The sequence below is a fragment of the Ctenopharyngodon idella genome, chromosome 12 (genome assembly GCF_019924925.1).
Source record: "Ctenopharyngodon idella isolate HZGC_01 chromosome 12, HZGC01, whole genome shotgun sequence".
NCBI lineage: Eukaryota > Metazoa > Chordata > Actinopteri > Cypriniformes > Xenocyprididae > Ctenopharyngodon > Ctenopharyngodon idella.
Window position 1 is genome coordinate 11,094,756 of NC_067231.1, and position 16,840 is coordinate 11,111,595.

The 16,840-nt window shown below is 36.8% G+C and overlaps 4 protein-coding genes across 4 annotated transcripts in view; 2 read left to right on the plus strand and 2 right to left on the minus strand.

The window, feature by feature from the left end:
- LOC127523958 (transcription initiation factor TFIID subunit 1-like) overlaps window positions 1–16,840 on the plus strand; it is an 86,268-nt gene that overhangs the window by 24,055 nt on the left and 45,373 nt on the right. The window lies entirely within an intron of this gene.
- The window catches only part of LOC127523967 (CMRF35-like molecule 5), a 67,819-nt gene that overhangs the window by 15,154 nt on the left and 35,825 nt on the right, over window positions 1–16,840 (plus strand). The window lies entirely within an intron of this gene.
- Window positions 510–10,277, minus strand: LOC127523953 (B-cell receptor CD22-like). The gene is made up of 9 exons (XM_051915185.1): window positions 8,186–10,277; window positions 7,748–8,083; window positions 7,401–7,649; window positions 5,199–5,456; window positions 4,855–5,103; window positions 4,691–4,772; window positions 2,770–2,803; window positions 2,546–2,623; window positions 510–2,446 (listed from the first exon to the last, which is right to left on the minus strand). The coding sequence occupies exons 1-9, from the start codon at window positions 8,241–8,243 to the stop codon at window positions 2,426–2,428; spliced, it is 1,365 nt and encodes a 454-aa protein (XP_051771145.1). The 5' UTR covers window positions 8,244–10,277; the 3' UTR covers window positions 510–2,425.
- LOC127523943 (B-cell receptor CD22-like) overlaps window positions 11,281–16,840 on the minus strand; it is an 80,390-nt gene continuing 74,830 nt past the window's right edge. Inside the window, exons 16-17 of the mRNA XM_051915163.1 lie at window positions 12,898–12,969; window positions 11,281–12,811 (exon numbers count right to left, since the gene is read on the minus strand). Of these exons, the coding sequence (XP_051771123.1) occupies window positions 12,680–12,811; window positions 12,898–12,969 (204 nt within the window). The 3' untranslated portion in view covers window positions 11,281–12,679. The remainder of the gene's footprint in view (window positions 12,812–12,897; window positions 12,970–16,840) is intronic.

The following is a 16,840-nucleotide window of genomic DNA, read 5'->3' on the forward strand; positions in this document are numbered from 1 at the left end:
ATGTCATCACAAGCATGACCTGAGGCTACATGCATTATTTCAGCACAGCGCCACCTACTGGTCAGGAGATATGAAAAAAATATTATTTTTGCTTATAGCTTCTGAATGGCCCAAAAATCATAAAATGTGCAGCATACCGATTCGAATGATACCCAATTTTCACATATCGACCATTTTGCCTTCTGCCATTTTACATTTTTGTATGCCCTGAAGGTACTTGAAAAAAATTGGAACAATTTAAAATGAAATTTAAAAAAAAAAGCTAAAAGCTTGTGAGTTTTGATTGCCTGTTTAAATGAAAATAGTCTTGATAGACTCATTGAGTCATACTGAAAACAATGATACAAACTATGCCATAGTCAAAATTGCATTCTGCCATTTTTAATTTCTTCAAAAACCTACTTTTTTGAACTCCTAGACCGTTGGTCCAATTTTCACCAAAAGTGGCTCAGATCATCGTGATCATCTGATTCTGAGGCTGTAACTCTGCATCTCCTCACAGTGACCTCACAACATCAATTTGGTAACAGCACCACCTAATGGTCAAAAGTGATAATAATTAAACATATGTACATAAATTAGGATATATGTGCATAAATTAACTGTTACTTCGGACTTTAGCACAGTTGTTTCACACAGGATAAGCAATATACAGAAGTCATTAAGATATATTTCTGTATGTACATAATTGTGAAGGAAATATTAAGCATTGACATTTTTCATGAAATTGTGAAGCGAAGTGTGCATTTTATTTCTTGATGTCTTTTATTGACCAGCTTCCACTTCAAACTCTTGGGGAACTTGGAAACAATGACAGTTAAAATGCTACAGAACAGTGCAAATTCTCTAACTTTTTACTAGCATGACAGCTTGCATAGGAATTAAGTGTTATATTTATTTATTTTATATTGTATTGTGTATATTGACTTAAATCAGGGCTGCAAACTCTCAGGCATTCATCGTGAGACTCTCACACCACAAGTCCATTTTCTCATGGTGTAAAAAAACATTGCAGAGCAAAGAGGACACTAACAACGCTCTGGGGAATGCAACTGGGGAAATACAGTTCTCTATTAAATTATAATTTTTCCATGTATGCTGAGTAGTCAGCTTCTCTCCCTCACATCTTGCACCGTGTAAACGCAGTCAGCTTTTTTTTCGAGAATTGGACTTTGGGTGATTGAAGGACATGAATGATACACTTGATGCAAAGTCGTTTAATGAAGGACGTGAAAGGAAGGCTGTCTTCCAAGGATCCTTCAAATTGAGACTGCCTTCAGCAGTTCTTGATGATGTTCATCCTTACTAGGATGCAGCCTCTGCTTGAGAAGCAACCACAAATCTCTTTTACTTTTAGGTTAGTAACTACAGGGTTCGATAATAAGGACTGCCTGATGGCCAGGGGCAGCGATGCTCTGGACAGTTGATGGACATGATGGGCATTCCCAACTTTAAATATATAACCATTTACATATTTAGGATGTTTGCGATGTAAGAATGTACAGGGAGAAAAAAACATTTAAAAACTCAACTACAAATGATTTTGAGAGTAACAGTGCCAGATTATCTCAAGATTATCAGTCAGTAATCCTTTAACAAACCTGTATGGCTTCAAAATACTTTTAATGTTACTTACCAGTCTTATGGAGTGTTTTATGAAGCTTTTTGGAGCTTGGCATTTAAAATCACAGATCCACATTCATCTTAAAAAGAGAAAAATTAGGCATACCACTGTGCACCACATGTGGTGCAAAGACCACGAAAAGTATGACATCTTCAGGGAAAGACTCATAATATTTATATTGTTTTCATACAAAATTAACTAGTGTAAAGAACTGTGGGTTATCAGTGTTGTTTAGTACAGTACAGTGTGTGTGTGTCTAGCAAATTCTAAACGTATTGCTGTTTATTATTGTTTATGTTGATTGGCAGTATTGAAGGACAGTAGACTATTCCCATAATAGAGCTTTATTATATGCCTTGAAAACATTAACATTGATACTAAAGGTTGAAACACCATAACACATGTAAATGAAGTAATTAAAAACAAAATGTAAATAAAAAAACACACTTCAGTGATTAGACACTTTGCATAAATTCATGATACTTTTCCTCCCCCATTTCCCTCAGTCCTTGAATCAAATAATCCTCACATCACTTCAGTAAAACATCATGCTGAAGACACCTTTGCAAGTGCTTAAAAAAAAATATTGTTCTATATCATATTTTCAGCATTTCACTTTTGTACAAGCTTGCATTAATGTAGCTTACAATTTAAACTTAGCATTGTGCACAGCAAATATTGCTGGCTCTTTTGACAAATTGGTTACGGTGTTTATCATTTAAGTCACTTTGTATAAAATGATCTGTCAATCATTCAGGGCTCCACCCAAAGGTAGGCATATTTTGCCATGCATTTCAAATACTATGGCATCTTCATGTCAAGCTGAAAGAAAGAAAGAAATGGATGATAACTGTAACAATAACTATATTAGTGTCCTCAGCAACAGATGATAACTTACTGTTACTGTTAACAATAACTTACCGTTACATTCATATACACAGGTTCACTCAATTCAACATTGCAAGCTTTGCGTCTATCATGAGGTCTGGACTGATTCATCTTTGCCATTAAAGAAAAAACAGAATAGACAAATAACTAATGATTATAGACAACACAAAATATATAATGCAACAACTACATTCAGACTTTTCATAGTCCATTTACCAGATCATTAAACTATTGATAACCAAACTATTTTTTCTCACCTGAGACTCCATTCTCTTTTTCATTCTGCTTCTCCTTGAAAACAATGAACATGTTACATTCTTATAGAAGAGGGATGGGAAAACACCTGACCAAGCAAATCAGGGTCTTCAGGATAGCTACACTCCTGGAAGAAATGTGTAAAAAAACAAGTACACATTATGTGTAGCACTCTAGTTTACACATTTTGTGTCAATATTAAATAAAACAGTGTTGGAAGTATTCAGTTGCTTTACACATAGTTATGTTTAGTTTTAAAATTAACACAACCTGTGTATTTGTTCACAGCATCCAACACAATCTGTGTAGCCAAGAACACCCATAATGTGTTATTATTATGCATTTACACATCTTTGCGTTAATCTCTGAGGTGTAGTGAAGACCAGTCCTCCAAGACCAAAACAAGACCATGCAAGAGTGGAGTTACTGAGATAATTAATTAATCGAGTGATAATTGTGCATTAGTGATGAACACCTGCTGTTAACAAGCAGAATCACTGAAGAAAAGAGAAACACAAGAACTACAACTGACTTCAGCCACAGCCTTAGATTAAATAAATTGAAGATAAACAACGATATTAAGCCTATGTTCAGACTGTCAATCCAAATCCAATTTTTGTGCATATCTGATTGAAATCCGATCAGATTAAGCAAGTGTGAACTGCAAAAGAGAGAGCCTGCAACCCGCAACTAATATCTAGCGGTGCTCTAGAGAAGGGAGGCCTCGGAAAAGGCAACTCTCAAAATGAGTGGAGACCTGACAATGCTCATATTAGCCAAGGAGGCTCACAGAGAGCCTGGGAACTTAACAATAAAAGCCAAGCTCTAGGAGCGGAGGCCTCAGCATAATGACTCTCCTATTGAGAGGAGGCCTAACAACATTCCACACTCAGGAAAACTTGCAAGGAGGCTCACAGAGAGCCTGCAACCCGCAACTGATATCCAAGTGGAGCTCTAGAGAGCAGAGGTCTCAATAAAGGTAACTCTCATGACTTAGCAAATAATAGTCGAACTCTAGGAGCGGAGGCCTCAGCATAACAACTCTCTTATTGAGAGGAGGCCTAACAACATTCCACACTCATGATATCTTGCAAGGAGGCTCACAGAGAGCCTGCAACCCACAACTTCTTATCCTGGCAGAGCTCTAGAGAGTGGAGGCCTGACGATGGCCATATTAGCCAAGGAGGCTCACAGAGAGCCTAACAACTTATCAAATCATAGCCAAGCTCTAGGAGTGGAGACCTCAGCATAACAACTCTCTAATCGAGAGGAGGCCTAACAACGCCCCACACTCAGGATGTCTAGCAAGGAGGCTCACAGAGAGCCTACAACTTGCACTCAATATCCAAACGGAGCTCTGGGGGAGCGAAGACCTCAGAAAAATATCACCCTAGTGAGAGAAGGCATAGCGACGCCAAAAAACATTGCTTTCAATAAAGCATGATGCTGCTGTTAGCAGATTCTATTAATGCAGTAGCCAAGGAGGCTCAAAGAGAACCTTGACTTGACTTGAAAAAGCAGGGGCATAATGCGCTTCCTAAAGTAACGGCTAAGGAGGCTAAAAAGCCTAACAACTCAGCATCACCAGTAGGTGGAGCTCTACAAACGGAGGCCTCAAATATTGGCCTAGCAACATCCAAAACCCACCCGTTAAAACAAAATAGTTACCAAGGAGTCTCACAGAGAGCCTACTACTCAATAAACTACGTTGAGTCAGCGCATTCACAACTAAAATGTAATGACGTCATAGGCTGCTGCCTGCCAATGTCAAGTTCATTGTCGTGTTTAAACTCATGCTTCAGACACCTGGCAAGCCGGAGGCATTCCCCATAGCAACCCCTAGGGGACACAGCGCAAATTCCCTTTCGAAAGGGAACCACATTGCAGTTAAATATCTACAATATAATATTTCATATTTCTTACCAAATCAGTAACGTCGTAATGATTACTGCAGCTCCACAAATCACTCCAATGGATATGTATAATATCACCAGACGTCCTACAACTGAGACAAAAGAGTAAAACATCTGAACAGACTAATTTTCTTCACTTTAGAAAGAGTAAAGTAAGTATATGAGCTGCTCTACCTTTAACAGTCACAGTTACAGCGTCTGATCTCTGAGATCCATGTTGATTGTGAGCCTGACAGTAGAAGCGTCCACTCTGTAGTGCACTGAAACTCTGTCCAGATCCAACAGCTGAGCTTTCATTCTCCTTAAACCATCTGAAGTTCAGAGCAGGAGGGTTTGAATCACTGCTGCAGATCAGAGTCACTGAATCTCTCGCCCAAATCTGACCAGACTGAATGATGGAGACTGAGACATTCCTGGGTGGGTCTATAATAGACAAAAGAAAGTGTATTTTAATGTTTTGCTACTGTAAATCCATTAATTTGATGGTTACCACAGTTACTGGATCATCATTAACTCACACATGATGTTTAAAGTCACAGCATCAGAGTATTTCTCTCCATGTTCATTGATGGACTTGCACTTGTATCCTTCACTGTCATCAGAGCTGATCTTTGAGATGTTGTAGATTCTTCCAGATCCTACAAACATTCCTCCTTTAAACCAGTTGAAGTTCAGAGCAGGAGGGTTTGAATCACTGCTGCAGATCAGAGTCACTGAATCTCCTGACACTATTTCACCAGATGGACTGATGGACACCGAGACGCTCCTGGGAGCGTCTAACACAGACAAAAAGAAAATGTGTATTCATGTTTTGCGAATGTGATCCATTAATTTGTTAGTTACCATTTTCTTTATTTTTGGACTTGCACTATGTATTTTTCACTGTGATCAGAGCTGATCTTTAATATCATGTATGTTTGTCCAGATATCAGAAGTTTTGTCTCTTTAACCCATCTGATTTCTACAGGTGCGTTTGAATCACTGCTGCAGCTCTGAATCTCAGTCACTGAATCTCCTGACACTATTTCACCAGACAGACTAATGGAGATTGAAAGGTTCACTGGAGGAACTACAGTGACCTGTTGCACAAAGCCAGTTTCAGTTTCTACCCAGGTAAGTTCAAGATTAGTCTGAGTAAACACTAGATTTTCGGGCTCATGAAAGTGGATTGGTTTTTAGCGAATTTCATTGCTATGGTAACTTACCCTACACGGCTAACCTGCTCTGGAGCAGGTTTTATCCTGGTTTAGAGATAGCAGACCAAAACTCGACTAATCAGGTGTGAGTAGTGACCTGTATCTGACAAGTACAGGTCTCTGCAGGACAGTAATAGGAGTTACCAGATCAGTGGGCGAGGCCATAAACAGAGGGGCGTTTTTGAGAGCGTTACCTGATTTGCCCACGTCAGAGTGTGGGTAGGGTTTAGGGGTGGGGTCGGGTGAAGGGAATCATTTTCATTGCTTGATTTATAAACACCCACAAATTCAGAAACGCCCACTTTCGTTCTGCAGAGAACTCTTACTTGAATCTGATGCAATAATAAAGCCACTCCCCCTGCATCTCTCACTCCTAATTAAATCAGTTTATAGTGAAAAAATTTTAGAGACAAAATTGCTCATCTTTTGCTGTTAATTATTTATTATATTTACATCAAATAAATTATAATTGTCTAATTCATATGACATATTCATATAATTATGATATTAACTGACAATATTAAACTTTGCTTTGAAATGAAAATACATATAATACATGCATTAATATATAAAGCTTTAAAACAGGTTAAGCTTACATGTATTCTTTTGAGCTCTTTGTGAAGCTATATAAATTATTAGGCATATTTCTTTGATTCACATGCATTGATATAGTCATATATTTACATTCATTAGCCTTCTCAAACTTTCACTGCAGCTGTGTTTATTCCTTCTTTGTAAATGCGTTTAATTCCATGATATTTTTCATAATGATCTTTTAATCTTCAGAAGAGAAGTGAACTGTGCAGCTCTCTCGCGAGAAGTGAATCAAACGAACGTTCTCCATGTTCCATGTGACTTCAGAGTTAATCGCAAAACTCTGGATTAAACCTGAGTTGACAGAGAACGTTTATACAGACCTTTGTGAGCCTGTTGATCCTGATCTAAACCAGTTTGGATTTATCTGGATTTGTCAAATCCAAACCTACTCTGAAACTCAGAGGTTGTACAGCTAGCTTCATGCAACAGGCTACAGGTGTCATGTAGAATTATTTACGGTACATTCAGTGTTTATTCATATGTGACTGTTCCACACAATGTTGTTGCTAATAAGGATGCTAAAGACTGCAGCTTATGTTACATATATTTGTTTCATTTATGTATGACTGACAAAAATGAATTACATTCGATTTATTAATTTATGTTAAAACTATGTAATTCAAATGGATGGAAATTTTGTATGCAATTCAAATACTTAAATATTAAATTTAGACTTTTTTTTTTTTTTTTTTACAGAACAGGATTAAGCACTAAAAGGTGAAGTGACAACCAAATTTATCTGCAGTGTGTGCATGGCCTAGAGACATATGATCTGAATCTTTGTTGTTGTTGTTTTTTCTTCAGACATGATTTTTGCCAAAGGCCAGTTGCCAAGAGCTCCCACAAAACTTAATGACCATTTATCACAGATGTTTTAAACAGTTGCTTTTCAAAAAAAAAAAAAAAAGTCCTTAAATTCATACTCACACATGACATTGAGCTGAACAGCAGGAGAGGTGTGATTGTGTCCGTGTACAGCACAGCTATATCTGCCTGCATCCTCTCTTCTGACTGACTGCAGCAGGAGTTCATTGTTTCTGTCTCTTCTCTCAGTTAATGGCTGTGAGTTTCTGTACCAGATGAATGTTGCTCTGTCAGTCAGAGTGCAGCTGCTTTTACATGTCAGACGGACTGAATCTCCCTCTGTCACTCTCTCAGGAGACTCCACCTGAAGATCTGAACACAACACACACATTATATCTAGTGCTGCTGTCATACACTGATTATTATTCAACATAATGCACAGAAGAAGAGAGAAACATCATGAATGTCACCTGTGACAGTAAGAGTCACTCCAGTCATGCCCATCGCTTTGTCCTTATCAGTGATGAATCTGAAATAGTACTTCTGTGAATCCTTCACATGACTCAGTCTCATAGTGCAGTTCTGCTGTTTATCTCCCAGATACTGAAGCCTCTGTCTGTATTCAGGGTCCTCAGACAGATCTGTTCGCTCTTGGCCCTTTTTTACAGTGCCTTTGGTCCAGAAGACTCTCATGATCTGATATCCAGTAGGGTATGTATAAGTGCAGCTCATTATCACTGATGAGTCATTTAGTGCACAGATGTGTGAAGGACTGTAACTCACACCCCAATCACCACTAGAAACCCCTGAAACACAAGTTCATATTAAACAATGTAGCAGCAGCTTTTGCATAAAAATGTGGTATGCAAAATCACTTGAGTGTTTTTTTAAAGTGTTCACTGACTAACCATGAATCACGAGGAGAATGATCAGAAGAGGAGGAGCCATTCTGACTGATGTCACCATAGCAACACCTACAACAAATGTAGAATATATTTAAAATATATTGAAGTGCGTTTTAATCTCTTGTAATGTTTATAGTACAATACCTCGAAATCACGTTCTTAATGTCATATGGACAAAACGTGTATCATTAGAAAGATTAAAGGCTCCAGTTTCGATAATAGACCATGTTTTATGATAAAACGAGTCATCTCTGCTGCGGTTTATTTGTGTTCACACAGCTCTACTGAACAGCGCCTTTTAGTCCAAAAGTGCACATCTTTGGGGAAATGATTTATATTTATATTGATTTATTCTCACGTTTGCAAAATATTTTGTCATACAGAATATAATTTCTATTCATTTCACACTGAATTATGCAATCTGAAGATCTAAAACAGGGTACAGAGCGATATCTGTCTGTTCTGTTTCGGGTTTTGCATGTGAGTTATATGACTCAGTGAGTGCTGATTTTGTCTAGGGCTGTCAATCATCTTACGTGGCATAATTCCTGCCTTCTGCATGACCACATCCTGTGCAAACTTCTTGCTTCGCAGCTCAGTGAAAAACAAAGCCAAAGAAATGCTTCTACATGTCAAAAATTAAGAAAATAAACACTATTACGATAGTATATGATTTTTTGTGTGATTTTCATGCTATTTGGGGTATTTTCATATGAGTAAAGAATGTCTACAGCATACATGCTAAACAAGTGTAGCGAGCTCCATGTAAAATGCTAAATATAACATATTTCAACAAAATGATATGATCAAAATCTATATTAGATCGCAATCAGAAGTTATTACAAACACTTTAAAGTGAATTTTGAGTAAATGTGTAATATTAATCTTTTAAATTGTGTTATGTATCTTGATGCTAATTGTAGCTCTTATGCACCTGCTGCTCCAGGAGCTATATCTATTTCACGATCTGTTTTGTTAAAAGAATTTACATCACAAGAATATGCTTTTTTTTTTTTTTTTTTTTTTTTTTTTTTTGAAAGACTTCAGGTGATAGGTGGATTAACAAATCTAGGATGAAAGCAGTGTGGATGGGCAAGCAATGTCAGAATAAAGGCTAATAATGGCTGAATAAAAACAAAAGAATAATGATAAAAGAATAATGAAGATTAAGTTTAATACCGGCAAAGATGCTAACATTCATTGAGAGAGAACAACAGAATCGTTAATGGGGCAGTTCTCCGTGCCAGACATTAGGGTGTTTTCACACTTGGTCCTTTTCAGGTGTCTGAGCACGGTTTGCATGATTTTTGGCCCATATGTGGACACTCCAAACAATCTCAGACCCCTTAAAAGCGAACCAAACCGAGACCATCTCAGGAGGTGGTCTAAGTACGGTTCGATTTCATTTTACAGTACGGTTTGCTAAAAACATGCAATCTGAACACAAACCGCTCTGGGCTCACTTGATTTTTCCATTCGCGCATTCTGATTCAGTTCTCTACAAATTATTTGTTCACAACGTATACTTGTTTATTGCAATTTTAACTGCTCACAAACTGTATAAGAGAGACGCGCCTGCATGCCTTGCCAGTTTTTTTTTTTTTTATTTTCTCTCTCCTAGTTATTTCTTTAGAGAGCTCAGTTGTTGTATTTGTTGTATGCAATGAAAAAAACAAAAACAAAACTTTTTTTTCCAAGGTTTCTATAGATATCACAATATATCGTTACTGTGAATTCTTTTGGCCACGATAACCGTGGTGTGACAAATCTGTTATCGTGACAGCCGTAATTTAAATGTTATATTTATATAATATTTTTTATTTTTATTTTTGAGCTTATATAACTCCATATTAATAACAGTCTGAGTAATTCTGAGTCTTGAACTGTAAACTCCCAGGTGTCAGCTTTCTAAATAAATGTGTCCCATGCTGGCAAAATGAGTCGCAATGAGCAAATGAGCAAATACCTTAAAACCCCTGGTAATACCACCAAATTTGGCACAAACCAAAACAGATTTTTTGAAATACTGTAATTCTGTATATATCGGGATCGCACGCTGTCTGAGGCGTCTTTGTGCGCGCACTTCGGATCTGTCAGTAAGCGCGAGTATGATCAAATTGTTTACATCAGCATTTACATCAGTTTGAAAATCACATTTCATTGGTTCAGACTCATGCCATCAAGAATTCGCTATGAATATTCACAAAATTGGAATGCTGCACTTTACAACGATTTCAAACTGGGAAGCGCCAGTCGTCCAAAAGCGAGCAGAGAAAAAAATTTTTTTATGTTCAAAGGAAAGAAACTCCTCTCAGAAAACGTACAAATAAAGGTACTTTTAGATGTTTAATTGCTATTTGGAGCACTGGGATCACTAGAGAGGGGCTTAATGAACACGTTTTTGTGAAAACCTCAATTTCGACATAAAATTGACATTTGAAAAAATGACAAATAGAGTACAAGCTGCTGACTCTATGATGGATAAACTTTGCAACTAATCCACGAATCACATGCGTGCCAAACCGTGGGGCCTGGTCCATATGGAATCTTTTTGAGGTTGTATCTATGGATTCTCATTGATTTGATTATGATTTGCACCCGAGGTTCATTTTGTTGATTAGTTTGCATTTGTGTTTAACCCTGTGTTTGTTCAGTTCATTGCCCGTTTTTGTCTACGTACATTTGGTTATGTTCATGGTTTTTGATGAAGTATAGTCCTGAGTATTTTGTTTTGTTTAAGTTTGTCAATAAAGTGACTGCTGCAATTAAATCCGGCCTTTTTTTCACCCTGCTGCAACCAACGCTGACAGGATCACAGATCAACGATCTGTTATACTCCTACTGCTGCCCAAGATAGTCCTGTGGGTTAAGCTTAAAGAAGCCTGTTAATGACACCAACATCCAAAACAACACATGCTGTTCTTTGTAATAGGCTTATATTTTCTAAAATCCACATTTAATCACCAGATAAGGTTAAAAGTTTAAACCACAATGATATTTACCTACTAAGCTAGGACAATCATATAAAATATATGCAAAACTAAAGAATTTTATCTCCAAAAATCAGAATAGTACAAATATGTTTGTGTGCATTCAGTATCTATCTATCTATCTATCTATCTATCTATCTATCTATCTATCTACACACTTTTTCTCTAGTGAATATGTATAAAGTTACTGTCTATAGAGACACATCTTAAAGTATTCTTGAGTATCAACAGCGGGGGGGATATATATTTTTTTCATTTTGTGACACCGTGCCCCAACCCTTCTTGAGTACACAGTTCAAGCTTTCAGTTCAGATCTACTTCATTAGATACTCAACTTGTGTCTTAATGTATGTTACTGTGGTTTTACCTTGTTCATTTGTTACCCAACTTATGTTACAATACACAATGATACTGGAGCTATTTTAATCTAAGGCAGATTTAAATAAGTATTTGTAACCAAGATACAAAACCACTTCAACTTTTGACCTTAAACCTTATAGTTACCGTCCGTGTGACAACTAGCCCCAGTCTCCCCTATAACATATTTGACTCTAACGATCAATTATTAATAAATTATGGTCTTACCTGTTTCACCAACACTCATGACGAGTGACAACAGAACAAATGAACAGAGTGAAACCAGCATGGGGGATTTTATGAGGTTAAACACTTTATATTTAACATAAGGATATGACACTTCACCTAGTGCTCACATAGCAGGGTGTAAATAAGGCAACAGGGCAACATCAGAGATGACATTAGACTAAAGTAACAAAATAAAAGTAATTAATAGATTAACTGAATATTGAACTTGCATCTTTATATCTAAAGGTTCTCGTCATATGATATCTTCAAAGCTTTTTATTCTGACAGTGACCTTGTGTGCTTTCTGGTTTCTCGTGAAACTCTTAATATGGCCAAAAATACGGTTTCCTCTGTAGCGAGGGAGGTGAGAAAACAAAACCACAGCAGCATCACTCTAGTGTTGACTGTGATCATGTGACCATGTAATCATCATACCATTGTGAGCTAAGAAACAGACGAGTGCTGATGTTACAGACCTGTTACTATGACATCTCTAGTTATAAACAGATTTTTGCTGATTTTTGAATTGTTAATATCCCAAAGGAGTCTATATAATACCTGGAATACAGCATTAGTGTTCCCATTTATCCCAAATGGTATTTATCTGACTGACTAGTAGCCCCGGAAGTACCAGCTCTTGAAGCTCACATGCACCAAAGATTAGCAGATGAGGAAATATTTTGAATGAATAAAGGGTAATGTAGTTTAAGTTTCTCCTCTAGAGGGCAGTCACTTTAATGTAGTCATTCGATGTTGGTCTGTCTTATCAATGCAAAAACGTTTTCCACAAACAGCTGTACTTAAAAAAAGTCAAGGGTCATAAGACAATAGAAACATATTTACACAAAACTGAATTTGTTTACTGTTGGTGAAATTACTCTTCTAGTCTAGCGTGTAACTGAATGAAAGTGTTGTTCAGTATCTATTGACTAGTAGTGAGGACATTTTCTTCTTTATTGATGATATTGAGAAGACCTGATGATCTCCCACTTACTGACTGATTCTCATATTCAGAAGAGCCTGACTGGTGAACAGCAGGTCTGGGATGGACAGTCTATGTGAAAGACACATTGATTATTTATTACCTGATTTTGAGTGTACAAACTCTTCTGCATGTGTAGTTTTCGCTATTTCACTTACTGTGAGTGTGTCGTACAGGTCAAAAGATCTGGACCTGAGGTCAAGAGCTGCATATGTGCCTGTATTGGGATTCTAAAGGGAAACAGAGAGAAAGATATATGAGCAATATCACACTTGTAGTCGTGCGATATGGCTCTATTTCAGCACAGCTGTGATTAGGCTGCAGGCATGAGGCCGTAGGCCGAGTTAAGGGGATTTCTCATCACAGCACTAGTCAATGCATTTGTCGGTTGTGTCTTATCGGGTGTTGTTTAAAGTTAAAATAACGTCCTTGTTTCAGTTCCTTTCAATATAAAAATACCATCTCTACCATCTCACTCATAAAGACAGTCTTTGCCGCCATCTAATGGTGCAATAATGTAACTTTAACTGAAGTCGAAATCACAATCACTAATGGACCCTTTCTCAATAGCAAATACGCAATATTATTTGTATAAAATTAAATATTATTTATTGAACAATAATATTAAAATGAGCAATAATAGCCATTATTAAAGTATAAGAACTTTGTACAATTGAAAATAAACACAAGCAAACAGTTCAGCCAAAAGTACAAAAGCAGCACTCTAGTTAGTACAGGATTTAAGTTCAATAAAAATATAAAGTTATGAAACTTAACTTTGCCCTTAGGCCAAATCGATTTGATCTGGAACACGTAATAGATTAATAGAACAAAAGATTGCCCGTTTGATATACCTAAAACAAATTATACCTCATGTTTAAACTCTATCTACATAAGAGCCAGCGGCAGATTTCCGAGATGAAGCTGTTCTCTGCGGATACATGAGCGCTGAACAGCCGCTGACAGCCTGGAGCTCGCATCTGCGAAAGTGTCGAAGCAAATTTTCAAATAGGCACTATGTTTATATATAAATTGCATATTTGAGGTCTAAACAACTACATTCTTGCCTAAAAAATTCTTAAAAGTACATTCCATGACACAAAAACAGTAGTATTTGTAAAATTATAGTAGGTTTGCTCATCAGCCATTGACGGTTGCTGTGAGAAATGCTACGGGTATAGATTTGGCGGAAACAAGGGGAGTAATACATATTGTGAAATGGTTACCATGCGATATTAGTAGAATATCACATGGTTGGAAAAGGCTCTCAGCCAATCAGATTCAAGAACCAGAACAAACCCAAATCAAGAAATGTTGGGACATCTTGTAAAATGCAATAAAAGGAAGAATCTGTGATTTGTTAATTCACTTTGAACCTTTTTTAACTTACAAAAGTTTTTTAACTTTTTATTTTGTAAATATAAAGAAATTTTGATTTTGATGTCTGCAACACACTCCCAAAAAGTTGGGGCAGAGGCACGTTTACCACTGTGTCACATCACCTTTCCTTTTAATTACACATTTTAAATGTTTGGGAACTGAGGATACTAAATGTTGCAGTTCTGCAAGTGGAATTTTTGCCCAATCTCACCTGATACAAGACAGCTGCTTACAATTAATAAATTGTTGTCTATTTCACCCCGTCCCCAAATTAAAGCCTAGAATTTAAGCATGCAGTTAAGACAGTTGTATTCAACTTGATACACAATACAACAATATACAGAAAGATTTGTTAACAGAACTGGGAGCTTGTTCAGTTCTTGTGTCAGTAGACTAGATTTCTAAAATGAGGGATGGGCCACAGATCCATGATCCATTATTTTTTGTTTTCTTAATTGTTACATTTGGTCTGTCTTGTTGTCTTGTCTCGAGTCTCATCTTGTTTGTTATCTCGTGTCTGTTCCTGCCCTGCCCTGTATCCTGAATTCCCTGGCCACTGACTCTCATACCTGGCAGCAAGACTGGCCATGTCTGAGATCTACAACAAGCTTCAGGTCCCGTGTGCTCCTGCTTATTCTCTCCCTTAATGCTGCCTCTCCTGTACTCCTCAGTCCGTTGCCAACGTTGCCAAGTCTCAGTGGTCATCTTTCCTGTCAGTCATCGTGTCAGCTGCCCTACTGTTTGAACTGTTTCACGCTTCACTCTCCTTGCTGTCTGTAGTCTTCAGTCTTGTTACAGTTTTTTTTTATTTGCTTTGGTACTATTTTCACAACTAATGTGTATATTTTCAAGACTGATCACACTTCTAACACAGTTAGTCATTCTTTCAAAACATGATCTCATGCTTTCATTACAGTTGTACACATTTTTATTTACATTACAATAGCATTATGAAAGGCAGTTACCGTGAATGAAACATTTATATAGATGACACACTTATTTTGTGTAGTGAAAAGAAAACTTTGTGATTTTGTGTATTGTACTAAGTGCACTTTTGATGATCTGTTGTGATATTAGTACTAAGAGTTTTGAAAATTTACCAGTTGCTTGTGAAAATTGCACCAAAGTAATAATAATAATAATAATAATAATAATAATAAACCTGTAATAAAAACCCCTGGTCTGCTCATTTGCACCTGGGTCCTATCTTTTGCAGAGCCTTGGCAATTGTCTTTGTTTTTCAAAGCTGTTCTGTTTGTTCCTGTGTTTGGATTACATGTTTTCTTTTGTTTATGTAAATAAAGTCTGCTGTTTGAAGGTCCTCAGTTCTTTTGGCTGAAACATGACAATGTTTACACCCTTACAAAAAAATAAGTTTATTCAAGAGTGCTATGAGTATACTTCTTTTAAACTAAAATAAGACAGTATACTTTCAGTCTACTTTTTATGTACTTTTCAGAAATATACTTAAAATTACACTTAAATAGGCTCTTCTTGACTTATACTGAGCCACACTTGACCCATTAATACTAACACTTACTATTCTATTCTATATATCTATTTATTAAAAAAAAAAAAAAAAAAAAAAAAAGATCATCAGCAAGCACCGCCTCCGCAGAAGAAGATCAACGCCTACTTCATCATTGCCTGTTTAGCCCCGCCCACCGATTCGTGCATGACATGCAATACAATAGGTAGCCTAAGTAACATAGGCCTACGTGGTGCTAAACAGGATTGAGCTATCAAGCAATAAACATGCTGTTGAGGATTACAAAATATTGTGCAGTGCCTGGACTCGACAGTAATGCAACAACATGTAAGTAACTGTGTTAAATCTAATGCCTGATCTGATATGTAATGATTCATGTACAGTCGTGACTAAACGTCAACTTGCATTGTTTCTCTTATAAGGATGAAAATAATCTGTTCAAACTAAAATGGTCTTGTCAATATAGCAGATAAATAAAACAATGTTAAGTAAAATTAAATAGTCAAAGTCTACTGTATGTGCTGGTTTGAGCCTCATCACCAGCTGCAGTCATTTCCTCATCTAATAAATAAAACATCTGCGATCAGCAACTTCATGCTAATGCACTCACATTCACGTAAATTATAAGTTTTGGGTGAGTAAAGGCAAAATGTACAAGATATAGTACCTTCAATGCCCTGTAGATGGCGATATCGCTTCTTTGTAGCAGAAATAAACTGCTGCAGAAAAAGTTAGCTGCCATGAAAAATGTAATTTGTAATTGCATCACTCATCACAAATGTAGTGGAGTAAAAAGTACATTTACTTGCTCAAAAATGTAGTCAATTAGAGAGTAAAAGCTGCCAATATCTTTGATACGCAGTACAACTACAAAGTAGCCAAAAATATACTTAAGTGCAGTGACTAATTACATTTCCTCAAGTACTTTACACCTCTGGTAATTTCAAATGCAAAGATGTCAGCCAATCACAGCAGTGGGCGTTTACACTGAAGCCTCACAGCAGACACGCCCCTTAAAACAGAGCGTTCAAATCAGAGGGCTAAAATCAGGGTAGAATGCCTTTTATTTATAAATTATGGCAATTTTTTGATGTAAAATGCATACTAACATTATAAGTGCACATCAGGAAACATTATAAAACAATAAAACAACGCAGTTCATGACCCCTTTAAAGTACAGTTAAAGGTATATTTCAAGTATAGAAAATAATAGCCTACCTACATATAAGTCA